This window comes from Panthera pardus, unplaced genomic scaffold (genome assembly GCF_024362965.1).
Source record: "Panthera pardus isolate Hobbes unplaced genomic scaffold, ASM2436296v1 HiC_scaffold_10, whole genome shotgun sequence".
NCBI classification, from domain to species: Eukaryota; Metazoa; Chordata; class Mammalia; order Carnivora; family Felidae; genus Panthera; species Panthera pardus.
In genome coordinates this window covers 13,149,837-13,176,842 of record NW_026526655.1, presented here as the reverse complement: position 1 = coordinate 13,176,842, position 27,006 = coordinate 13,149,837, and the positions used below count along the sequence as shown (strand labels likewise).

General features: G+C 39.6%; 1 protein-coding gene across 1 annotated transcript in view; it reads left to right on the top strand.

The window, feature by feature from the left end:
- The window catches only part of NYAP2 (neuronal tyrosine-phosphorylated phosphoinositide-3-kinase adaptor 2), a 264,307-nt gene that overhangs the window by 8,501 nt on the left and 228,800 nt on the right, over positions 1-27,006 (top strand). The window contains 1 exon segment of the mRNA XM_019445749.2: positions 796-1,033. Coding sequence (XP_019301294.1) covers positions 813-1,033 — 221 coding nt within the window. The 5' untranslated portion in view covers positions 796-812.

Sequence of the window (27,006 nt, the reverse complement as noted above, 5' to 3'; positions counted from 1 at the left end):
ATTGATCTGTTGAAAGTCCTGTGTTTTGTTGCTGTTTTAATTGGATCTTGGTTTTACAGTAATCCACGCTATGGTTTGCGTTTTCAAACCTTGACGTAGCAATGATAATTATAGTTGTCACTGCTTGAGTTACCAGATTAGTAAGGATGGATGTGGTCCTGGTGACCTACAATATTTGAGTTCTAGCAGGCAGCCATCAGGAAGCACCATTTTGGAAAGTAATGATGGGTCAAAAAGGGTTTATTTCCAAAATAAGTTATATTAGAAATGTGTATTTCCTTGTTTACTGTTATGTTATGCACAGATAGTATAGATTTGTAGATCTTAATTTAAAACTAGAAGGAGAACATGCACAATAAGAAAGTCTTTTCCAAATAATGTTATCATCTTATTTGAAATCGAGAAGTCTTTATAGCAATTAGTTAGAAATGAAGCTTGGATCTGATAGATCTTAATGATATAAGAACACATTTTTGAAAAACAAAATCGTGGCTTTAAATACATAAACCAAACATTGAACTTGGCACCCTGTATTTGAACCTTCCCGTTACCTTTAAGTGCTAGAGATTTGGCCTTTGGTGTTCTAATTTTGTTTCAGGGAATGTTTGCTACTCAGGCAACATTCATTGAATATTTACTTCTTGGTGGTTCGTAGTTTCTAATGAGACATTGTCTCTGAATAGATTCTACCATAATCTTTGGAATCTGGGGCTGAGAAGATATTAGGGTGAACAAACAGCACTTTGTTTTTTCTCCTCACCTTTGATAGAGGTAAAATGTGTTCTTATCCTACAGGAAGTGTTCCTTTTTACATGATCCCCTCCAAGATGATGAGTTCTAATCCTGAGGTAGACCCTTTGGACACATTTCTCCAATATATCGAGGACATGGGGATGAAGGCCTACGATGGCTTGGTTATTCAGAATGCATCAGACATTGCTCGAGAGAATGACCGCTTGAGAAATGAAACCAACCTGGCCTACTTGAAGGAGAAGAACGAAAAACGCCGAAGACAAGAAGAAGCAATAAAACGGTAAATATAAATACAAGTATTCTGAGTCTTGCATACACAAGGAGATCCATGAATTCTCACCTGTCTGTGATGTTGTCACCTGGTCAAGGCTGTGATGTTGTCAAGAAGGGGTTTGCCCAAGTTAGACTTGATGAGACCAAGTGAAATTGACACCTCAACTATAACATAAACACAATTCATCCGGCTCTCAGTTCTTTCACCGTAGCTAAGAAAAGTTATTTGCTTTTGTGTTGTGCATGTGGAGGTATAGCTGGGATGGGGAAATAATTCAGTTTTCTTTAAAAAAAAAATTCATACTAAACAACCCTTGATAAAAGCCCAAGGAAACACTTAAACACTTCATAGTCAATGTTTGATGAAAATCTGTACCTTTAATGGTCTTTGTTTATGTTTAATAACTTATAATAGTTCATCTTCTTAGATTGTAAAAAGACTTATCAATAATTAGAATTATATGAGCCTCTAAAGGCAGGAGGAACCCTCACTATGTGCTCTCAGTGCAGAGTTTTATGATGACTGCCAGGTGCCCCAGGTTCGTTGATATAAAATGATTTTATGTTGCAAAACCTACCCCCTACAAGCAAATAAGTGCCAGATTATGGCTTCCACATTGAGGCTAAATGTCCTGGGGCAGAAACCCAAAGTAGGATACACATCCTTTGATTTCCCAAAGAATGTTACAGTGTTTCCAGCATGTGTGTGTGTGTGTGTGTGTGTGTGTGTGTGTGTGTGTATGTGTGTGTACCAGGGGTACAGGTAGAGGCATATTGTGTTATACAAAGTCTTCTTTCTTCAATAAGTTCTATTTACTAAGTACAAAGATTCAGAATTTAGAAAACTAATCCATGTCAATTAGCTGAATACTAAAAAATAATAGTTAAGGTATTTTAATAGTTGGTGGATGTTTCATCTAATCTGGTATTAATACTTGTACTTAAACTCTCTGTGAACATTATCACATTAGGGACAAGAAATTATTATTTTAAGATGAACTATTTATGGGGGCACCTGGGTGGCTCAGTCGGTTGAGTCCGACTTCAGCTCGGGTCATGATCTCATGGTTCGTGAGTTCGAGCCTCGTGTCAGGCTCTGTGCTGACACCTCGGAGCCTGGAGCCTTCTTCAGATTCTGTCTCTCCCTCTCTCTCTGCCCCTTCCCCGCTCACTCTCTGTCTCTCTTTCCTTCAAAAATAAATAAACATTAAAAAAAAAGAGATGAACTATTTATGAAGCTAGGTAAGGATGCTCTACTCTAATCATTTAGTGGCAAATACTTTTATGCAAAAGGTTTGAGAGAGAGAGAACTGGAAAGAAAAAACAATAAATGTTATGGAGGATTATTTTGGAAGAATGTAATCTTTCCATTTTGAAAATGGACATCTATGCTACTACCATGTATATAAATGTTTGCAAAATGACATACTTGATAAATATTGCCACAATTGCATATATTTAAGTCCATACCTGTTGGGGACTATGTTATTTTTTATTTCTACCCATTTTAGTTGGTATCACAGATTTCCTTCTATGATATGTTAAATGTCCTTTATATAGGACAACTTTTTTTCTCCTGGGAATTACTTTTGATGGATTTCTGTATGTATGTGAGCATTTTACTTTTATGAGAATGAGCTTTCTAAAATTCATAACAAAAAAGGATGGCCCACTAGACTTCTAAAACAATTTCACCTCTAAAATGAAAGGTTTCCTGATCTTGATATTAAAACTCAATTGTTCATTCTTTTTTATAGCCATATAAATAGAATTATTTGCAGAATAGTTTCATTAGATTTTACGGTACTGAAGTGTGCTTATCACTGTATCTGTGTTTCATCAACAACACTTAGAAGAGTTCTAGCTAAAGATATTAAGACAGAAGATGTTTAATTTTTAAGTAGCTTACTGGTAAGTGTTCAAAGAGACGTAACCAATGACTCCAGAGAACTCTGAAGTCAAAGAGATGGGAACAGGGTTTTGGTAGGTGGCAACATAGCAAAATTCTGTCATTGCATAATAAGTGAGGCTGAGGAAATTCAGTTATTTGCAATTTGAGTTGGTCTCTGCTAGATTAATAAGTCAATATTTTCTAGTATCAAGTTAGAAAGCACATAAGTATAGAGAGTTTAGATCATACATTGAATTGAAAAAAAAAGTCCCCAATGATCTGGACACCTTTATTTCCACATAATGCTCTCAGCATAAGATAAAACTTTAGCCTAGCTCTGTTTGTGAATAGAGCAAAGACCAGGAGTAAGTTATCAATCATGTTGTGTTTAGCTGGTGTTATTCACGGGAGAATTACAAAGATTTGTGATTTGTCAGTTTGACCCAATGAGGTGGGATTTTGGATATCACTCCATTTAGAATTTCTCCCTAGATGTGGGCAGATAGAGCGGGAGAATAAACCAACTTTGTAGGCATGAGAATGGCCAACTGGAGGTAAACAAACCTACAGGCGCTAACAAAATGGGCTTATGTTCAGGTTGAATTCTGACCACCCCCTGAAATAAGGCATATTCCTCGTCATAAGGAATAACACTGATTCAGGGCATCTCACACCTGAGGTCAAGGTGATTGAAGGCAAAGAGAAAACAATGAATGCAATATGCAACACGGTTGCTGATGTCCAAGCTACCATGTAAGTTTCGTGAGAAGAATCATTCTATTTTTCTATACAGGTCTTACAACAGGATCTAATGTAAATGCATTGTTCAATAAACCTTTACTGCTAAATGTATTAGTTGATTGGAGAAATATGTGTTGAAATTTTACTAATTGTCAGCCAATGTTCAAGACTTTGATGAGATGGCAATGAACAGAACAAAGTTTCTGATTATAAGGAAGCTACATTCTGAGGAAACTGTGAATAGGAGACAACACTAAACATATAAGTGTATATAAATAGGGACACCTGGGTGCTCAGTCGGTTAAGCGTCCAACTTCAGCTCAGGTCATGATCTCACACTCTGTGAGTTGGAGACCCGCATCGGGCTCTGGGCTGACAGCTCAGAGCCTGGAACCTGCTTCGGATTCTGTGTCTCCCACTCTCTCTGCTCCTCCCCTCTCATGCTCTGTCTCTCTCTCTCAAAAGTAAAATAAAAAAAAAAAGTATATATATGAATATTTATAAGAGGTGGTAAAACAAAGCTAGGCAAAGGAGATAAAAAACAGAGCCAAGGGAAGGCCCCTGAGATGATGACAGAGATGTGAAGTGTATGGCTATTGGCAGGAAGAGAATTCTAAGCAGGGGGAATAGGAAGTATGATGTGTTCTAAGAAAAGGACAAGAAGTCACACAGTGACCAAGGCAAGGATTTAGGGCATGTAAGTCTAGACTGGTAGTGAGCCATCAGGTAATGTAGAGCCTTATAAACTCGTGTGTTTTATTCTGAAGGAGAAAACAAAATTTGTTGGAGATTTTTGATCAGAGGTGTGACTTGTGTTCACCGAACATTTTACCAGGATTACTCTTGCTCCTGTGTTGGATAGACCGATGGGGCACAACCAAATGTAAGACGTTCAGATAGAAAGCCTTTGCAGTAATTCAGGTGAGAGATGATGGTGGTTTGGACTAGGATGGTAATAGTAAGGGTGGCATTGGGGAGCCTGGGTGGCTCATTCAGTAAAACATCCGACTTCCGCTCAGGTCATGATCTCATGGTTGGTGAGTTCGAGCCCCGCGTCGGGCTCTGTGCTGACAGCTCAGAGCCTGGAGCCTGCTTCAGATTCTGTGTATCCTTCTCTCTCTGCGCCTCTCCTGCTTGCGCTCTGTCTCTGTCTCTCAACAATGAATAAACGTTTAAAAAAACTTTTTTTAAATTTAAAGGTGGCAAAAAATTATCAAATTATGGCACCATCAAAATTTTCTAATTGGTGTGATGTAGTAGTTGAGTAAGAGAAAAAACACCGAAGATGGCTTTCCATTTGTTTTGCTATTGTTTTGTGTGTGTGCGTGTGCTTGTGTGTGTGTTTTTCTTTGTCTTTTGCCTGAAACATGAGAAAAATGATGTTTTCATTTAACGAAATGGCAAAGACTAGAGAAGAAGTTTGAGTTAACTGTTAGAGGAATAAAAGATCAGCTTTGGCGCCCCAGTTTTGTGAGCCTTTTTGGATGTCCAAGTGGAGAATGCTGGATAGGCAGTTGATCCAGGATTTATGGTAAGATCAAAGCTAGAGACACAAATATGAGGATCCTCATAGTCTATAGACTTGAAAGCATGAGCCTGGTTGAGTATACCTAGAATCTAAAATTAGAGAGGGAGGGGTGCCCGGGTGGCTCAGTTGGTTAAGTGTCCAACTCTTGGTTTCAGCTCAGGTCATGATCTCACGGTTCATGGGTCTGAGCCCCATATTGGGCTCTGTGTTGACAGTGTGGAGCCTGCTTGGGATTCTCTCTCTCTCTCTCTCTCTCTCTCTCTCTCTCTCTCTCTTCCCTCTCTGAGCCCCTCCCCTGCTCTCTCTCTCTCCCTCTCTATCAAGATAAATAAATAAACTTAAAATTTTTTTAAATAAAAATAAGAATAGAGAGAGATGGGAGAAACACCCAGGACTGTTCCCTGGTATGCCTGTCTGCCTCCATGGTAGGGACAGTAGTTGAATCCAGGAAGAACAGCCGTGAGAGAGGGGGAGAACCATGTAGGAGGGTGATGTCTTGGAGTGAAGTGACAGAAGTGATCAAAGAAGAGAGATTTTTGGGTGCCTGGGTGGTTCAGTTGGCTAAACATTCGACTCTTGAAATCAGCTCAGGTCTTGATCTCAGGGTGATGAGCTCAAGCCCTGTATTGGGCTCTGTGCTGGTCATAGGGCATACCAGAAGAAGAAGAAGAAGAAGAAGAAGAAGAAGAAGAAGAAGCAGCAGCAGCAAGAGAAGGAGAAGGAGGAGATTTTACTGATGGATCAACTATGTTGAGACCTGAGAATTGAAGCCCCTTACCACACTGGTGTTGTTGACAAGAACAGTTTTGGTGAAGGGCTGGGGACAAAACCTCATGAGACATAGGAAGAATGGAACAAAAGCAGAATATAGAGAACTCTTTTGAGGGTTTTGAGGCTAAAGAAATTACAAAATACGGTGAGTAATTGTAGTGGGAGGTGGGGGTCTATGGTACTTCATGTTTCTTTTTCTTTTCCTTTAAGAAGAGAGAAAACTAGCTTATTTAAAATGCTGATATGAACGATTACAATAGAAAGGGAAATGTTAATGGCTTAGACACAGGAAGGAAAAATGACTGTGATTATGTCCTTGAGTAGGTGGGAAGGGTTGGGATGTAAGTCATCTTGGGAAAAAGCACAGACTGCTCAACCATCGTAGGAGAAGGGATGGCCCAGGGTACAGATGGCTGAATGAGCCTGAATGAATGACTAACTCTGCAACACAAGGCCCTGGACCCGGTTCATCCTATCCCAACACCATTGTGTTACTTCCACAATTTCCACAGCTGTTCGCGTGGTACGATTTGAAGAGGTTCTGGAATCCTGATTTAAAGTATGAATATCTTTGGGAAGAACAAAACACTAGCAAAGCCTCCTAAATCATTGAGATTTTCGATGTCTTTCTTTTCCCAAAGCATGGCCCATGTACAACAGGGGGACACAGAAGTCTCTGGATGTTGTTGGGGGATGGGGTCTGAGAGAGAAATGTCAAAGCAGTCAAACGCATGGTGACTGGACAAAAGGAGGAGACCAAAGGCCTCCATGTGACTGTGCCAGGGCTGGCTGTGGGTATCTTACGTTAGCCCATCTCAGTATCCATTATAATATCCAAATGCAACTTGATTTTGCTTATATAGTGACCAGTATTTTGAAATCCTGACAATTTTTTTATTTAAACAATTTTTTTAAGGTTTATTTAGTTTTGAGAGAGAGCACAAGCGGGGAGGGGGCAGAGAGAGAGGGAGACACAGAACCGGGAGAAGGCTCCAGGTTCCGAGCTGTCAGTGCAGGACCTGATGTGGGGCTTGAATTCACAAACCGTGAGATCATGACCTGAACCGAAGTCCAACACTCAACCCCCTGAGCCACCCAGGTGCTCTGAGATTCTGACAATTTAAAATATAATAATCTTTTATTTTCTTCTTATACTACATTTCTGGAATTACTTCAACTTTCTTAATAGAAAATACATGTTTCATATTTTTGAAAACTCCGTGGCAAGATTCTGGTCACACAAGCGTGCTGGGGTTTCAGCGCTGGCAACGGAGGCAGAATACTCACATCTATCTTTAACACACATTTTAATATTTCTAACATGTAATTTAGCCCAACTGTTAAGAAAATTCTACATGACATTAATGAACACAGTTTAATCAATTAAAATTCTTTAACATGTCTGCTGAATGCCTTCTTAAATATATGCAATGGTTTAATACATGAGATCGAAAGGCTGAAAATCTAAAGATGGGGCATGTTTGACCTTGAAAAGGCATTGATGATAATTCTCTGTGAAATATGCCAGTTGCAATTTCAGAAATGTGCAGACTGCCAAGGATTGCTTAAAAAATGGAAATAGGATTTCATATGATTGACCTTCTGGATCACATATGTGCCGAAATGCCTTTTGTGTTGAAGCTGGGAGGCTTAAAACACTGAGCTCTTAGAAAAAGAATCTCCTCACCCCTTTCTCAGTGTTGCACATCATTTAGGCTCTCTGAGCCCAATGCCATATATATTTTTTTAGTTTTATTTATTTATTTTGAAAGAAAGAGAGTATGTGAATATGAACAGGGGAGAGGCAGAGAGAGAGAGGAAGAGAGAGAATCCCAGGCAGGTTCTGCATTGTCAGCACAGAGCCCGATGCAGGGCTCGATCTCACAAACTCTGAGATCATGACCTGAGCTGAAATCACGAGCCAGATGCTTAACTGACTGAGACACCCAGGTGCCCCCCAATTCCATATTTTTAAACTAACTCGAGCCCCTTGTCACTACTAACTTTCTTGTGCCTTCACTGCCATTTCTCACATGAACTTTTACTGTCAAGGCTTTTGGGTGAAAACTTCTAAATAAATAAAAAGTGATGTTTTCAGTGCTTCCTTTAACAGCCCTGAATAACATTTGATGAGAAAGAAAGGGAGAGAATGACTTAAAGGAGAAAAGTGCATGGAGAATGAAAAAAAAAATGATTTCAGTGGCTCATCATTTCTGCTATTTTAAATTCTAATGGTTTTGTTCAGGCACTGTTAAATGAGACTTACTTTTTATTAAAAAGCCTGGAAGAAAACAAACACTCAAAACCTATAGCTTCAGACGAGTGAGCTCACTTGAGGTGGATTATAAAACTCCAGTTTGTCATAGGTGGGGGCGAAAAGGGATATTTAAGAGACAGGGATGAAGTTATGTTGGACCACTGATGCAGCACAGGATACAGACATTAAGAAGGAAGCAACTTAGGGGCGCCTGGGTGGCTCAGTCCGTTAAGCGTCCAACTTCGGCTCAGGTCACGATCTCACAGTCCGTGAGTTCGAGCCTCATGGGCTCTGTGGTGCCAGCTCAGAGCCTGGAGCCTGCTTCGGATTCTGTGTCTCCCCCTCTCTCTGCCCCACCCCCGCTTGCGCTCACTCTCTCTCTCCCTCTCAAAAATACATAAACATTAAAAAAATAAAAAATAAAAAAAAGGAGGCAACTGACCAAGAACAGAACGTGGCCACAGACGACTTGTGAGGCTGTACCTGTGTGCACCTGCGAACCTAAGACCTGTTTTAGAGGTTCGCTGTGTATAAGTAACACCTTGTTTCGGACATCAGGTAAGGCTATCCATTGAGGAGGAGGGACAGTCAAAATGAGTATCTGGTGTACCAAAAGTACATTGAGATTTGAAGCTTCCTTTTAAGTGAATTTTTCCTTCTGGATTATGGAACTTGTCCCTACACTGTCTCATTTGACTATTAGCCACAGTCTTTTGAAAACGATATAGGAAATATCCCTTCAGTTAAAAAAAAATGTTACCACTACATGTTTTTCTGAGTATGTTTTCTATTATAGGAAGGGGTTGGATTTTTTTTTTTTCCTAATGAAACAAATGTTACATTAGTGAAATTCTCCCAAACGTTGCAAGTCTGGAAGACAGCTCTCAACTAGAGGAAAGTGGTTCTGTCACAAAGGACTACTTAGGCTGATTAGGAACATCTCTGTTCCCTGTGGATGCCCTCAAGGGATCTATATGAGGTTATATTTCCTCTTTAAAAGTGACAGTCAGAAATGGAATTAGATTACTTACGGCTCCTTAAAAAAATACATGCAATTCTACATTAGTATGTATACTTGGAAGCTATTTATATTTGAAGGTTTCAGTATTTCTGTTAGTCAGAGAGAAACAAAGAACAGCTAAAGATCCTTTTAGACCATAGAGGGGAAAAAAAAGTAAAAATAAAAATGAAGAAAAGATTGGCTTTTCTTTTTCAAAAACATTGTTCCCTAAAAAGCAAATTGTTCTAATACCAAAGTTTTGAATTGGTAAATATTTTAAATAATGACCCAAAGACATAATCACCCAGAGAACTCTTAAGAGAGGAATGTTAACAGCTACATAAATCCTCTTTAGATAGTGATGGCTTCTCTGAAATCATACTCATGATTTGTGGCTGAAGACTTTATGGGAAGAGAGAGCATTTACTGACGTGCATTTTAGCCAGCGATCTATCCATCCAGTGCCTCAGGAATACCCACTTTGGTCACGAATAGAGAATCTCATTGGGTTTGCTTTAATTGGGGGCATGTAGAAAAACGAAATGCCCTATTTGGGTATCAAAACAGATGTGGAAACACCTTTGCTCAGGTGAGTGAGGACAGTGAAATGAACCAGGCTTCGGAAACATAACTGTGTCAACTTTCAAAAATACTCCACAGCTAGTCTTAAAATCTTTAGAAATCCTCTATAGCTGGTAGAGAAATAGTCTACAATTAGCTAAAGCTGCTATGCTTGGAGCCTAGGAAGCAAACTCAAAAAGCCCTCAGCCATAATCCTATCTAGAATGAAACTCAAATCTGCAGCATGTCAGGGTTTTGCTGGAATGAATCAGCTGATCTGATCTGATGTGAATTTCTGACCTAATTTTGCTGTAGGACTCAGTGCTCAGGCAGAGAAAACAAGGTTAATGTGTTGATAATGGGGTGAGATTAAACAGGCAGACAGTGTCTTAATAACCCTCTCCCTAATTTCAGCTTCCTCTTGTGTTTGTGATTAATTCCAATCACTTTTCTATTAATCATTTCAGGGGGACCTCAAGCTGCTTTGCTTGTTTTCAGGTTAAAATTATGCAGCCAGATTTTCTTTTCTCTTTTTCCAAAGATAAACAAGATACCCAGGTCTGGAAGTCATTTTGGTTACGACTCCAAATGTATGGGGAAGTTTCTATTCGGAGAGTCATACAATTAGAAGACAGAATTCAATAATTCACCTTGTCCTTCCCTCACTGATTGCTTTTTATTGAGCCAGAAGCCAAATCTACAAGGGCTGATCCTAAATAAATTGATTTATTGAAAGTGTTCCACTTTTTTTTTCTCAGTGCTGGTGGGGAAAGTTAATATTAATGAGCATATATCCAGGGACACCACTTATGCTCATGAATATTAGCTTTCCCTGCTTAGCCTAAGGACATCACATTGGTCCATTCTGGCCATTGTGCCTATTCATTTTGCAAGTCAAAGTGGTGTCTTCCATTGTCAGGAAGGGTCACCACAGTCCTGAGATGATTAAGGCAAACGCTAGCATTTATCTATTTACAACATACACTGCATCGATATTGGTAATAAGGGTGATTTTAGGTTTTTCTCCAGTCACCTGCCAAGACAGATTAGAAGCCATCTGGAGAGGGGGCCCTTTATGGCTCATTTAAGATAAACTTCCTTCTCTTTCTCACGTACCTTCTTGAGAGCTATTTTGACTTGTGGTTATTTCGACTTTCATTATATTCTGGACCAAGCACTGACTTTACCTTTTAGAGATCTCAGTGTCTGTTCCATATCTGAAATAAATACACAGATGTTGGCAAGAGGAGGGGCTTTCAGAATATAACCCCATCTGGACCAGTCGGTCAGCATGAGGATTAAGCTCTTCTAATGCTGAGGAAATTGCAGCAAAGAGTAGACCTCCCAAACCTCCAAAATTATGGCATCCTGAGTGATTGAAAAGAAACCCTTTGGAAAACGTAAGGTAATTTTTCTTTTAGAAGTAGTGTTAAATATTTAGAGATGGTTATAGATTAATTAGGCAACAGCTTTCAGCCCAGGGCTGTTTTTTATACTCTTCAGGCTCTCGGAGGATATTCTCAATCTTTAACTAAACGTGGCCTTTGTAAAATGTTCAAAAACCCAGATAAGGGAAAGGAATTGTGAGTCAGAGGATTTTTTAGCTACTAAAAATGCAATATGGCATAGAGAACCTGTCTAATGTAGCAAATGAAACTGCTAGAGACTGCACATACTAATAAAATAGCTTCTAGGCTCTGTCCAACGTGGATTTAGCCTGAAAGAAACGTCATCATTATAAATTTATAGATCGCCTTGAAATTAAGTTTAATCATGAATTGATGGAAGGAAAATCAAGCCCCCTCCCAAGATGAATCTTTGCTCAAGCCACATGCCACTAGTTAAAAAGTGTTTTCAATAACACTCATATTTGGAAATGCATGACAATATTCATGTCCATACTACAATGTGAATATTACTAGCTTGCCAGGAAGCAGAGGAAAAAAAAAAAAGATACAAACTTTTTTTTTTTAGGAAAGCACTTTCAGTAAGCTATACAAGGAAGATGCTTTAAAAATAAAAAGACCAGCATTTAAACTCCATTATTTTAATTAGCAAAATGCATTTTAGTCTTTGATTCAAGGCTAAGTATACCACTCAGCCTAACCTGATGTTTGAATAAGAAATGAAGTTGTTCAGCAATGAAGAACGTTACTAAGGAGACGTTTTAATATCCTATTAGGCTGATGTTTATGTGTGTTTCCTCGCTATTTTGTTTCTCTATGAAATGTTTCAGTGAGCATTTAGTGAACATCTATTTCACGGCAGGGGCTGTTCTAGGGGCTTGGGATAAAGCAGCAAACAAAATAGTAAAACTGTTTGCCTTTGTGGGATTTACAATCTCGGGGGAGTGGGATGAGGGAGACAGACAATAAGCAAGTAAAGTATAGAGTAAGTTAAAATGGGATGAGTTGTATGAAGAAAACTAAATCAGAGCATTGGAGCTCAGAGGTATGGGGAGAAGGCAATCTTACATAGATCGGTCAGGGAAAAGCTCACTGAGCATGTCACATTTGAGTGGAAAAAGCTGCACCGATCTCCAGGGTGACACGTTTTTGGGATTAAGAAACCTCCAGAGAAGCTATCCTAGGTGGGCACCTGTCTGGTATGTTTGAGGAACCTACCAGAGGTCAGTGTGACCAGAATGGGGCAAATGAGGAATGGGGTTGGATCATGACAGGACACTGTCGGGACTTTGGCTTTGACTCAGATGAGATGAGATGGGAAATCGTAGAGTTTTGAGACGCAGAATATGCCACATCTGACTGCTATGATTAAATGGAAGGTCATGCCGCCTCCTCTGTGGAGAAGCAGGGCTAGAAGTGCCAACATCAGTTGGGAGGCTATAAAAACAATTGTGAGGAGGGAAAATGCTGGTGCGGACCTGAGTCCGTGGACAGGGGGAGGTGTGGGGGAAGTCGAGATACATTTTTGAAGGCAGAGTTGATGGAAGTTGGTGACAGATTCAATATGGAGTTGAGACCAAGGTGAAATCCTGGCATTTTCATTAACTAGGATGGAAGGACAGCAGGCAGAGGGTTTTGGTGAGAAAGATTTTGAATATACGAAGTTTGATATGCTTATTAGCCTTCCAATGATTTGTTGATTTTTGTGGGGGTTTTTGTTTTTTTTTTGTTTTTGTTTTTGGAAATGTTTATGTATTTTGAGAGAGAGAGAGCCAGCTGAGAGCATATGCACAGGGGAGGGGGAGAGAGAGAGAGGGAGAGAGAGAATCCTAGCACAGAGCCTGACATGGGGCTCAATCCCACAGACCGTGAGATCATGACCCGTGCAGAAACCAAGAGTTGGACTCTTAACCTACTGAGCCACCCACGCCCTTCCAACCGTTAATTTTGGTAAGAATTGATGTCTCAGTTTTGATCGTTTGTAGGCGGGAGACTGAATCATTTTAGAGAAATTTGAAATACTTTTATAAAACTCTCAAAGTTATACAGACACATGCACATTTAAGTCTGAGGACAGATTTTTTTTTTTTTTTTAAGTGTTTATTCAGAGGAGAGCGAGCTTTGTAGGTTAATCACAGCGAATGAACAATTGCCCGGAGGTCTCTGCATTGTGCAGAGTTAGTGGAGTTAGTAATCTTGATTCTGAGAGCTACATGATCCATATTCTCACACGCCCTCCAGTTTAGGGCAGAAATAAAAGCCTGGTCCTGTAATCTGAGACGTGAGACAAAAGGCAGGTAGGTGTAGACCCGCCAAAAACCTGACATTTGTGAGAAGAAGAAAAATGCCTCGACGATGGGTTGATTCAGTTATTAGTGCTGGTCATGTTCATTTCCAACCTTTTTACAATGATGGAGACGTAGATAATCAGATTGTTAATTGATGGGCATTGGGCACCTTTTCTGTTCTTAGGTATGACAATAAACCAGTAGATGATTAACCCATTGTAAACAGAAGATTTGGACTAACAGTGTGCGTGGGTGTAAGGAAACACAATCAAGTAGTGGGAAAATCCTAGCACCTAGACAAAGGTGAGATGAGTAACTTGTTTTCTAGCTTTAGCGAGACCCATTAAAACGTCTCTTGATTATTTTTTTTTAATGTTTTATTTATTTTTGAGAAAGAGAGAGAATGGGAGAGAGACAGACAGAGTGCGAGTGGGGGAGGGGCTGAGAGAGAGGGAGACAGAATCCGAAGCAGGCTCCAGGTTCTGACTTGTCAGCACAGAGTCCGACGCGGGGCTCGAACTCATAAACCAGGAGATCACGACCTGAGCCGAGGTCGGACACCTAACTGACAGAGCCACCCAAGTGCTCCAAAAAGTCCTTTAATCTTTACAGTTAAGTTTACTCGTTTGGTAATTGGAAGTAACAATATTCATTCTGTTGCATCGTTAACAGAAATAAAGAGAACAACATACAGGAAGCAACTGGTGGAATAGAGAACACATCGCTGCCGCTTAGAATTGGTAACCACGATTATTGGTAGAATTGGTACTATTCACTATTACTGCTTTTACTGTCATCATTATCACCTTTATCTCCATCCCATATTGTGGTTACGTTAAAAATGACAAATGGCGCCACCTCCGAAAAGGTGCTGCCTCCATTTAGGGTGGAAACCAACACAGGGAAAGAAACAGGGCTGTTTGCTTTGAACATTTGTACATGGCACGTGTACCCCTCCCCCATGTGAATTTCTTACTTGATCATTCTGTTTCATCTTCTTGATGTGCACACATTTTTGTTGTTTCTTCTAAAATCGTTAAAGTTACATGAGCGCTGAAAGAATTTGGGCATACAAATAGATTCCAAAGGTTGCACTAATTGGTAGTTTTAGTTTTAATTATTAAATTGGCTTCTAAGAGCAGAGAAACTGTCCCTTGTGCATAGTAGGTTTTGAAACATTTGTAAATCAAATCACATCGAACTCACTTGGTGTGCTGACAGTGGATTTCCCAAAGGAATAGTAAATAAACGGGTCTTGCATGTAATTTTTTAAAATGTAATTCGCTCTTGAATTTCCAGGTATTTTCAGGGCAGTACCCTCAAAGTTTTTCCTCTTGGCATATGAGCTGCTACATTTTTACTCTTTTCATGGAAATGTATACTTTCTGTGAAACTGCCATAACTTTTAGGTTAAAGACAAATAGAGAAGGAAATAATGAATCACGAAGATAAAACGACAACTACTTGATATCTGCAAGAGTTACAATCTTAAATGTGGTAGGGTTTTTTTTGCTTGTTTTTTGCTTGTTGTTTTTTGCTTTTTGCTCTTTTGTTGTTGTTGTTGTTGTTTTGTTTTGTTTTGTTTTGTTTAAAGCAATATGCTCAGTGGTTTGATTTCTTGCCTGGAGAGCAATGTGACTTTCAACATAGGATGTAAATGCTGCTAAAAGGTTTCAACTTCACTTTGGTTTGAGGATTCAGGAAGGTTAGCTCAACAATAGCGCTTAACTGCCCTTTTCAGAGAGAAATTCTTTCAAGCTACTTGTTGTAGTAATTGTAACTCTGATCTCTCCAGCTCTTTTTGAAGAGGACCAGAATTACATGGAGAAACTTTAGCCTTTAAGATTTTTCCTGGAGGGATTCCCAACCCCCTAGGATGCTTGCTGTTACATTGTCACGTATAATTTTTAAAATGCCCTTTCTAGTACACAACTGAAATAGTATTTGTTTGGGGGAGAAATGACACACAGGACTGGAAATGACTTGTAAAACAAGTTATTTTATAGATCATTTTTAAGGAGATTTTTTTCAGCAGCTGGTAGTTTATTTTATTTTGGGGAGAGATGTCATTTCGTGATAAAAAAAATAAACAGTAATGGAAAAATAAAAAAAAAATAATGGGATATTTCTATCGTGCTCAGAGTACATGTAGACTCAGCTCTCAGGAGAAAGGGGGTAGTTTCTTCTTTTTCCCTCCTTTCATACCAGGTCTGAAATTGTATAGCAAGGGAAGTTTGATCATGGTAACGCTAGAATCTGAAATAATTTACCCTTAGGTTGCCTCTAAAGTGTTTTAGAGAAAACTCATTGCAATTAATGTAAATTATTCCCTTAGGCCTACTGGCCTCTGGATGCTGAAACAAAAAGTTAAGAGATGTGTAGTTTGTGACTTTTCTCTAGATTGTTACCGAGCCCTATTTGAAGTCCCAAGATCTCAGCAGCTCTCAACTCTTAGCAGATCAATACAAATATATTTTATTTAGAAAGAAATTCCATGTGCTTTAAAGCCCATGTTAGTACAGACACATTCATTTGTAGAAATGAGTTCTTCGAAATATCAAACTTTATTCACAGAAAAATTTTTTTTCATATAATTTTACTTTTATTTCTTCTTAGTAACTTCTTAGGATTTTGATTTATTTCCTTAGTGCGTATGTTTTATAATACATTTTGATTACAATCTGGCTTGTGTGTGTGTGTGTGTGTGCACTCTGTTCAGTTTGTGCACAATTATTTAAAAGCCTTGGTATTTCAAATAAAAGTAGAGAGGAAAAACACAGTCTCAAAACATAGTGCAAGGTTCAACAAGATTAAATAGGCTGAAGAGAGATGGGGGAGGGGACACAAAATGACTGCCCAGTAAAAGCCTTTTTAGCAAATCATGCTGAATCTCATTAATAAAGAATACGTCCACTAAAGCTGTACAATCAATCTGCCATGTGCATTAGTGATGTCTAGTCCAATTCAGGTAGATAAATTGTTCCCTAAGTGTTGGTCGGTTGCCACTCAAATCACAATACCAATAATACATGCCGTGCTGAATTTCTCCTGACTCATGATGCAATTTCCTTCACAGGGTTAGACTAGACCAAACAGGTGAAGGAGAAGGATGATGTCTGTCTGAATGAACACCACCATCTGTAGTGAAAAAGGATAGATAGGAAGAGAGGTCAGCGATAGACAGCAACACGACAAACCAATCTACCAAAAATAAACTGACGGGGAGTAATCCAACTAAACCCCATTGCCCAAAGTGTCAGCTAAAAATACAACCGGAAAAGTATAGTCAATACAGCGTTCGCAAAGTCAGAGGAGAGCATTAGTGGCGCACAGAGATCTCCATCACGGGAGAACAGGCTCAAGACAAGGAGGATAAAAGGGAAGGGAAAACAGAGTCACTAAATACTTCCGTGAAGATTTTAATTACAGCATCTTAGTCTGGTTTCCACCCATGAACTCAATGATACTACTCAATGATAGCTACCATGACTAATATCTTTCCCCATGGCTCGCTATCAGAAGCATTCATTATTATACAGAGATACTTTTTAAAGGCACAATATAAGGTGTCCTTGTGAGATTCTTTGGTTGGGGTCGACGCCACATGATTATTCCATTGGCTTCATATACAGCCTGAAAACGAAAGCACCTGCTTTTGAACTTGTAGTGGAAGGGAGAGTATTCCAGCATCTCTTACAAGATTAAAAGTCTCCGAGGAGATGGCATGCATGTAAGAGAGCATTTTGAAACGAGGTGGAAATACTAAGCCTGAGCTGTTGTAGGATTGCATTAAAGCGGAGGAATGAAAGATTAGCATGGTATTGGGTTTTAGGAAGGAGTGTCGCATGTGGATTTGTCATTAATGCAGTGACCCTATCTGCCCAAGCCTTTCCATTTCAATGTGACTTAGAATTCTAAAGAGAAGCCAGCTTTACACAGTCCCCTGTGTAAGTTGCCTTCAGCAAAGTACCTCTCTCTTTAATTTAACACAATTGGCAATCTTGGTTTGAGACGGACTGTGATTTAGTTAACAGGAAAACAGAACGACCTCTGTCACCCCAGAGTTGAATGAGAAACTCCGCTCAGTTTTGATGACACGTATGAACTCTCTTGGAAGGTGATTTGGGGCTGGGGTGGGGACGGGCCTCGGTGACCATGCGGAGGACCAGAAAAATCCTTCCTTTCGTGGCCTGATCTTCTCCTAGACAAATGGATGCATGTTTGTTTTTTAATGGTGTGCTTCGATAACGCATGCATGTTGTATTACCTCATTGACATGGAACGAAACCCCACTGCGATGAACACGCCCCAAACGAGCCACCTGATGCGACAGAGTGGTCTTCCCCTGCCAACTAGGGGGACTTGTGAGTTCCTGATAAGAATGCAGCATATTCTGGGACCTGTTCAGGCATGAAATCGTATGTAGCAGACACATCACAACTTTCAATACCTTGAGCGATCAAATCCGGGCATGGCAGATCAGACCTGATACATCTCAAAACAATACTTAGCTCCACTTTCCTTGGCATTCACGTCTGAACTTTGGAGAGAGAGAGTTTCCCTCCCCCTTTTCAAATCCATTCGGATAGACCGAAGAAGCGAACGAAGGAAATGTTGTTTTGTATTAAAAATGAGAGCGAGACAACAGATTAATTAAAGTTTTCATCAAATTGTTTTTCTTCTCAAGTATCAGTACTTCAGATTAATCAAACATCCCATTTGTACACTTTCTCCAAACGTTCCCAGCCTCAATTTGTATTATTGTAAACCTTAATCATCATTTCTGGGCAAAGCAAATAACCACACTTATATATACTGTAGGCAGTGTCTATGTTCTGTTGTACACGGTTTATAAATTAGTGGTGAAGTTTTTTTTTTTTTAATTTTTGAACAATGACCTTTGAGAACTAGAGTGATGCTATCCTCTTATTTTACTTAAAACATAAAACAAATATAAAATCAGGCAAAAAAGAGGAAATTATAATTTGAGGGAATACTAATTTGAAAAAAAAAATTAATGTTTATTTATTTTTTGAGAGAGAGGCAGAGGGTTAGCTGGGGAGGGGCAGAGAGAGAGGGAGACACAGAGTCCAAAGCGGCTCCGGGCCGTCAGCACAGAGCCCGACGCGGGGCTTGAACTCACAAACCACAAGGTTATAAGCTGGAGCCAGAAACTTAACTGACTGCACCCCCCAGGTGCTCATACAATCTGAGGGAATTCTAGAGCCCTTAGGTTTGACTTTTATAGACAGGTAAATATAAATAATTGCATTGACCAGCAATGCAATTATGATATTTATATTGCATATATTTAGATGTGGCCAGGACATGGTCTTCTTAAAACCAAAGCATTAAATGGAAGTAAATTAGACATAAAGTAAGGATTAAAATGAAAAAAAGAGAGTAGAGGTTAAGGAAATTTTAGCCAGGTCACTAAAATGCCAGACTTTGTTTCCTTCTTCTCTAGTCTCTGAATTTCTATGTTTGCAAAAATGGTTGTTAGAAGTAATCATTAAAAGAATCCTTGCAGTTTTTAATAAAGTAAGCCAAAAATAATTTAAAGCTATATCTATCACACTAAAAGTTGCATGTTCGAACTGGCACTTAATTACTACAATAACATCGCTTTTATAAAACCAAACTTTTGGCATGGCAACTTCAACAATAGAAATCAGGGTGTTGTTTTGTTTTTGATTTTTTAATGTTTATTTTTGAGAGAGAGAGAGAGTGCACGAGCGGGGGAGACGGGGGCAGAGATAGAGGGGAACAGAGTGTTTGAAGTGGGCTCCGTGCTGACAGCAGAGAGCCTGAGGTGGGGCTTGAACTCACAAACTGTGAGATCACCACCTGAGCTGAAGTCAGAGGCTTAACAGACTGAGCCACCCAGGCGCCCCCTAGGTATCAGGTTATTATTAAGGGAGAAAGTTTTCATAAAAAGGAGACAAAAACAGGAGGTACCTGGGTGGCTCCGTTGGTTAAAGCTTTGGGCTCTTGGTTTTGGCTGAGGTCATGATCTCATGGTTCATGGGTTTCAGTCCCACACAGGGCTCTGTGCTGATGGTGTGGAGTTTGCTTGGGATTCTCTTTCTCAGTCCCTCCCCTGATTGTACGCTCTCTCTCTCTCTCTCTCTCTCTGTCTCTCTCTCTCTCTCTGTCTCTGTTTCTGTCTCTCTTTCTCTCTCTCTCTCAAAATAAATAAATAAACTTAAAAAAAAAAAGGAGACAGAAACATATCAGGTGCCTGGCAAGTTGATGTCAATGGAGTGGCCATGTCCTTCTTGCTATGGAGTCAGTGAAGCCACCAGAACTCAGCTACAGGATCAGGGAACATGGTGCGTTTGTCCTAACTCATGCCTACCAGACGGTGTATTTCAAACTAGTCAATTTGGCACATCAGAACTTTGACTCCAATTTTAGTGGGGTTTTTTTATTTGTGAATGTGTGTGAATATGTGTGTGTGTGTGTGTGTGCGCGCGTGTGCACTTCATTCACTGATGTTTTGATGGATTATACACAGAGCATTTCTCATCAGGAATTTATCCAACAAGTAAGGGCACTTTGGTTATTAAATTGAGGTCTCATGTTAGAGGCCATTAAGCAAATTATTTAGTGCCTTCTGCTTTAGAAGGCAAGGGCACAAGAACAGTATTTTATAACTGGTTAATTTCATGCTGCAATTAAAATCTTGACACACAGTTGGAATGGCAAACTTAACGCGACGGGGAAAATCGAAGAGGGGTTCTATTGTCAAGTTTCTGTTTGAAAAGGGACTTTTAAACAGAGTTCTTTCCAACACATTTAAGAATTCACCTTGATAGGGGAGTGGGGGAGAGAGGGAAATGGGTGATGGGCAATGAGGAGGGCACTTGTTGGGATGAGCACTGGGTGTTGTATGTAAACGATGAATCACGAGAATCTGTCCCCCAAAACCAAGAGCACACTGTATACACTGTATGTTAGCCAACTTGACTATAAATTATATTTAAAAAATAATTAAAGAAAAAAAAGAATTTGCATCTTCTGCCCTGTTGTGGGATGGAAACTACCTGTTGTTTAGAGAACAATCCAAGCAGAACTAAATTTTTGGGTTTTAGAGATTTCTTTAGATTTTATACAAACAATAGGAATTGCATTATAATAGATTTTAGCAGACGCTTTAATGAAGAATGTTTCATAGACAACTTTTTGGTAATAAAACTGGACTAATTCAATATACAGGTTATACTAATGTCTAATTTTCATTTTGATGACTAAATCAGGAGAAAGTGGAATTATTTGTGTGTGCATGCATGTGTGTGTATGCACACACATGTGTGTGTGTGTGTGAGAGAGAGAGAGAGAAGAATATTGAAGTGTAAACTCGAGTTTATATTCATTACAGTGGGAAATACAGAGACAAAGAAACAGAGAGGTAGTTTGTCAAGAAAAAATTCTTGATATCTGAAATCAAAAGAAAATTCTAATGTCCTCTGGAAAATTAGTTTCATATTATGCTTACCTCTTGGAGGCTTTTTTTTTTTCTTTTTTCTACTTATTTAGTATTTTCATCTGAACCCATAGTACAATGTAGCAGTTAACAGTGTAATCCACAGTATCAGACTTCCTTCCAGGACATCTGGAAGGGACGCCTTGTCCCTAACTTCTTCTGGCTGTGTGATCGTGGACAAATTACTGGAACTTTATGGGCTGTAAGTGTCTCCAGGATAGAGGGGTGGTGATAAGAATAGTACCTATAGCTTAGGATGTTACTTAAAAAAGCTCAGTGACATCAGCCATGTGGAGGGCTTAAAAGAGAAATCACAGGGGCGCCTGGGTGGCTCAGTCGGTTGAGTGGCTGACTTCGGTTCAGGTCACGATCTCACGGTCCGTGGGTTCGAGCCCCGCGTCGGGCTCTGTGCTGACAGCTCGGAGCCTGGAGCCTGTTTCGGAATCTGTGTCTCCCTCTCTCTGACCCTCCCCCGTTCATGCTCTGTCTCTCTCTGTCTCGAAAATAAATAAACGTTAAAAAAAAGAGAAATCACAACAAGCACTAAGTAAGTGTTAACTTTTATGCACTAAATTATACACAACACAAGGGCAGGGCTTGGCCTGATTCATTACTGCATTCTTAGAACCTAGAACTGTAGTTGTTCAGTAAGTATATTTGAATGATTTATTGAATGATCAATTGATATTATGAAACCTCACTCATGAATTACTAGAAAGTTAATAGTATAATGTAATTTGAGGGGATGCTAATTTTTTAAAGTTTTTACTTATTTATTTATTGAGAGAGAGAGAGAGAGAGAGAGAGAGAGAGAGAGGTGAGTGGGGAAGGGTCAGAGAGAGAGGGAGAGAGAGAATCCCAAGCAGGCTCTGCACTGGCAGCAGGGAGCCTGACATGGGGCTTGAACTCACGAACCATGATATCATGACCGGAGCTGAAACCAAGACTTGGACGATGAACCAACTGAGCAACCCAGGTGCTCCAGGAAGGGATGCTAATTTAAACCTTACCCTGTGAAAATATCTCCTTTGATATAAGCAATGCCATAAATCTCAAAATTATAAAATTATTCTTTTGGCTTCCATGGTGGGTCACTTTTTATAAGGCAAATGAAGAGACAACATATTAGTATAATCATATGACCAGAAGTTAACTTTCCCTTACTTTGAATGATTTATTATATCCATTCCCAATAAAAGGTTAGTGATCCCCCTTTCAAGGGGACACCCGAGTGGCAAAGAGATGTGAATTGAATAGGGCAATAGGCTGCTAATAAACCCCTATTTTACAGTTTTTCTCAGATTTAAATTAATATGTAATGTCATCCAGTAGGAAAGTGGGTTTCCCGAAGTCATACAGTGAATTGTTGCTGAATTTAAAAGAGAAGCAAGACTAGTTTCCTGTTATAACTGACCTAAATTATCTCATTTAGTTTAGATTCTTATTGTACATAAAAAACAGTTGGGCGATAAAACGTGGAATCTTGGGATTAAAAAGCTTCAAAACCTGCTAGAGATCTTTTTAAAAAATTTTTTTTAATGTTTATTTGTGATAAAGAGAGAGACAGCCAGGCAGAGTGTGAGCAGGGGAGGGGCAGAGAGAGAGGGAGACACAGAATCTGAAGCGGGATCCAGGCTCCGAGCTGTCAGCACAGAGCCCGACGCGGGGCTTGAACTCACAGACCACGAGATCATGACCTAAGCCAAAGTCGGACGCTCAACTGACTGAGCCACCCAGGCACCCAAAAACCTGCTAGAGATCTTTGAAGGGAAAAAAAAATTGCCTCTCATCCCTAAGATTCTTTTCACCAAACTCCAAAAAAAGGAGAATGAGCGCTAAGGACAGACTAAATTTTTAGTGTTGCCCAGATAATCATTATTCAGTAATCAACACCTAGGAAACTGGCAACAAAGCGATTATTTCTTATACAATGTTAAGTGAGGTACCAATAATGGCACTCCATCAAACTGTGTAATGTTAGTCAAATTTATTTATCCTGAAAGTTCTTAGTTTCCTCATCCGTGAAATTCATAATCATAATGCCCACTTTGCCAGACTGTAGTGAGGATTAAATGGAATATCAATATTCCTAGAGGGGCCACTACTCTACAATTGGAGAAGGATGAGTGTTTCCGCCTCAAGTTCTGCCTCTGCTCACACTTGTGTATTTCACACCATTCATGACCCTATGTCTTGGGTGGGTCCCTATGTTGTTTCAAGACTAATCTCAAGTTTCATCTCTTTGAAACCTTCTCCGGTCTTCACAATGGTTGTGACATTGGTTGTTCACTCTTACTTGCTCTAAAGCACTCTCTCTAATTCTATTCTAACGTTTAATGCATCCTCTATGATGATTTCCGTATGTAAAGCTAAAACTGAGCCAAATAATGGCCATACCCTGGCACAGAATGGCATTACAACAAATAAGAGTCTAACAACTTGCGGGGCACCTGAGTGGCTCAGTCCGTTGAGCATCCACCTCTTCATTTCAGCTCAGTTCATGATCTCAGGGTTCATGAGTTTGAGGCCCACATTGGGTTCTGTGCTGACAATTTGGGATTTTTCTTTCTCCCTCTCTTTCTGCCCTTCTTCTTGCTCTCACTCTTTCTCTTTCACAATAGATTTTAAAAAAATTTAAAAAAAAGTAGAGTCTAACCTTTAATCTGGACCTTTGCTGGAGTGTCTAAAAGAATAGCCAAGGGGTTATTTCGTTCAGGAAACCAATGACTCTCCTTCTCACCTATAAACTCCTAATTGGCCCCATACTGTACAACTCAGGCTTTCCTCTCTCCACTCCCTTCTCTGATTTTAAACTCTTAATTGCTTAGATCAACTAACTCTCTGGCTTTGGGGCATCTTGTGGAGAAACAAGAGAGGTTGATTTTTCCTTCTTCAACCTTTGTGCAGCACCTGAATTCTGCACAAAAGGTCAGGTCCCTGGGCTGGGATGTAGCATCCTTTCTTCCTTGGGAAGTGACAAAAAGCAAAGTTCATAACAATGTATAGTTTAAAATCATCACTTTTGTCCCAGCCATAGTTGCCCCTTCTTCTCTCTTCCCTGTTAGATTGAGTTTCTTCTCAGTATAGGTATCAGGATAGAGCTCAGAAAAGCAATATATTGGAGTTCTGAATATAATTTGGCAACTGTGTTTCTTTTTGTTTTTAAGTGTATTTATTTATTTTGAGAGAGAGAGAGAGAGAGAGAGAGAGAGAGAGAGAGAGAACATGAGGGGGGAGGAGGGGAAGAGAGAGAGTCAGAGAGAGAGAATCCCAAGCAGGCTCCATGCTGTCAGTGCAGAGCCCAGTGCAGGACTTGAACTCATGAACCATGAGATCATGACCTGAGCCAAAAACAGGACTCGGACACTTAATCAACCGAGCCACCCAGGCGCCCTGGCAGCTGTGTTTCTTAAGATCCTCCTCTCTCTACCTGTACTTTCCCTCAGGTACCCTTTAGTCTATGAGTCAGCAAACATTTTTAGATAGTGGTTATTTTAGGTTTTGTGGACCATAAACTCACTGTGGCAACTAGTCAACTTTGCTATCGTAGCATAAAAGTACCTTGACAGTACTTAAACCATGAGCATTATAGTGCTCCAATAAAACTTTATTTACAGAAATAGATAGAGTGCCAGACTTAGCTTGTGGGCCAGTTTTCCAAATCCTGCTATTCTGTCCATTGGTTTTGTTGACCTAATTGTCACCATCCAGGCCAATTCTTCTAAAGGGAATTTCACTGGTATTCTACACTTCCCAAACATGTGAGTTGAAAGCATCAAGAAATTAGAACTATACTCTCGAAGAAGAAGAAGAAGAAGAAGAAGAAGAAGAAGAAGAAGAGAAGAAGAAAGAGAAGGAAAAGGACAAGGACAAGGAGGAGGGGGGGGAAGAGGGGGAGGAGGAAGAGGGGAAGGAGAAGAAGAAGAGGAAGAAGAAGAAGAAGAAGAAGAAGAAGGAGGAGGAGGAGGAGGAGGAGAACTACTGTACTTTCTGTGGAGTTCTCTAGCTGGATTATTGATCCAGATGCAAAACAAAATTTCAATAGAACTTTGAGAGAATTTTTGAAAGTCTAGGATAGCTAGTTTTCAAGATGTGCTTCATGTAAGTAATAAAGGTGTGCATAATTATAAAGGCATGACGATAGCAGCTGACATTGATTTAGTGCTTATCTCCAACCAGATGCTCTGTATTTTTAACATGCTATGTCTGTTTAATCCATATGATATTCCCATTAGTTAGAGCCTATCATTTGTTCCATTTTACAGATGGAGAGGCTGAGTCTTAGAGACTAGGAAGTTTGCCAAGATCACAAGATGCGTGGCATAATAGGGGTAGAGCTCAGGTATGTCTGACTTCAAAGAACAGTTCTGAAAAGTAAGAGAGAGAGAGAATAGGGAGGGTCAGAAATAATGCATAATTCTAGGAGTGGGATTTAGAGATGAGACAAGGTGCTCCCATCAGTTGCTTCTACTTGAGCCAATCTGGCAAGTCCCCTGGGCAATTCCAAATTCATCATCCAAATGCTGTGCTTGCCTTTTACATGGTGATACTGTGGAGAGTCAAGAGGACCTCTGAGTGCTCACGAGGGACCATAAAGTCTCCAAACCCACGATCCAGTTCTCGGGGCAGCTTCTACGCAAAATTCGCAATGATGTCTTCAGATTTTCACAAATTTCAGCACACCCGGAATTTCTTGCCTGCAAAATGTCTGTGACATTTCAAAGAACCACAAAAAGAATCATTTTCTTTCAAAATAGAACATAATCAAGCAGCTACAAATTCCTCTATACCAAAAGCTTCAACATAGCACAAGAGGAAACAATGAACTACGGTTAATATATTTTTCAATTGTATGCTGATAATCCATTGACCATTTTGAGATAAACTCTCGAATAAATGGTGTAACACATTTGCTTACAGACTCTAGTCTAAGTGCTGAATGTTTAACCAAAGCCTCTTAAAACGTCCTCGTTCAATGATTTTCTTATAGTATTAATTTGAATTCTGGTGTATCCTTGCTAGAGCAGCATATCAGAAAGAAAGAAAAAAAAACTCACTTGCACACTATGTACTTACCATGGCAACCCCAGCATCACATGGTGCACATGCTAGTCTGGAGGCAAAGAGCTTCACGGGCTCTTAAACAGACACACACACCAGCCTCCTGGCCACGTGACTTCGCCTACAGTCAGCAGCCTTGGCCAAGAAAATGTGTCAGCATAAACTGATAAACTCTGGGTTATTCTGACTCCTGCAGTTCCCTGCCTTCTTTAGATCTGCTCACTCATTTTCTCTCCTTTTCTCCCTCACTCCCTCTTTCTCTTCCTTACTTTTGCTTATTTTCCATATAGAATGCAATAGTTAAAGGTCTATTTACCATCTTAGACCGGCTCAAAGTAATTCTTTGTATTGAAATTTCTGTGACTGGAAAAATATTTTGCAGTGTGCATGATCTTATTCGTTTTCCCGTCAGTGTCTCAGCATGTGAATGATATGCAACCTTTCTAAAGACCGACAAAAACGTCGAAATGTCCATAGCAGAGATGAGGGAAATTCACGCAAACTATTTAAATCTCTTCTTCAGTTGAATGAGGGGATATTATTTGCTTAGCCATTATTTTAATAGCATCAAAGTTATTTATTAAGTAAAATGTGACTCATTTGGTTAAAACCAAAACCAAAGATAAATAGAGGCTTAAGTTAAAAAAAAAAAAGTAAACAAAATAAAATCTTAGACCAGGTGATGCATATCACTTCTATCTCTTGGAAGCAGTGATGAAAATACAATGGCTCAATCTTTTTCAAAAATTGTTCCAAATCCCAGGCTAGTGTTTTAATCCACTTGGGTTAAACACATCATAGTTACATGCTTTCCATATGTTACTGCTATAGAAAAATCAAACCACCAACAAATAATATACTCTTGACATTCTTTCAGAGTTTCAGTTTACATATTGGTTTAATTAACAAAAGTCTATGTCTCAATTCCTTGCTGAGACTGCCTCTCTAGTTTAGCTTCAAGAACATAAAGGCAGCAGATTTTGCAAACAG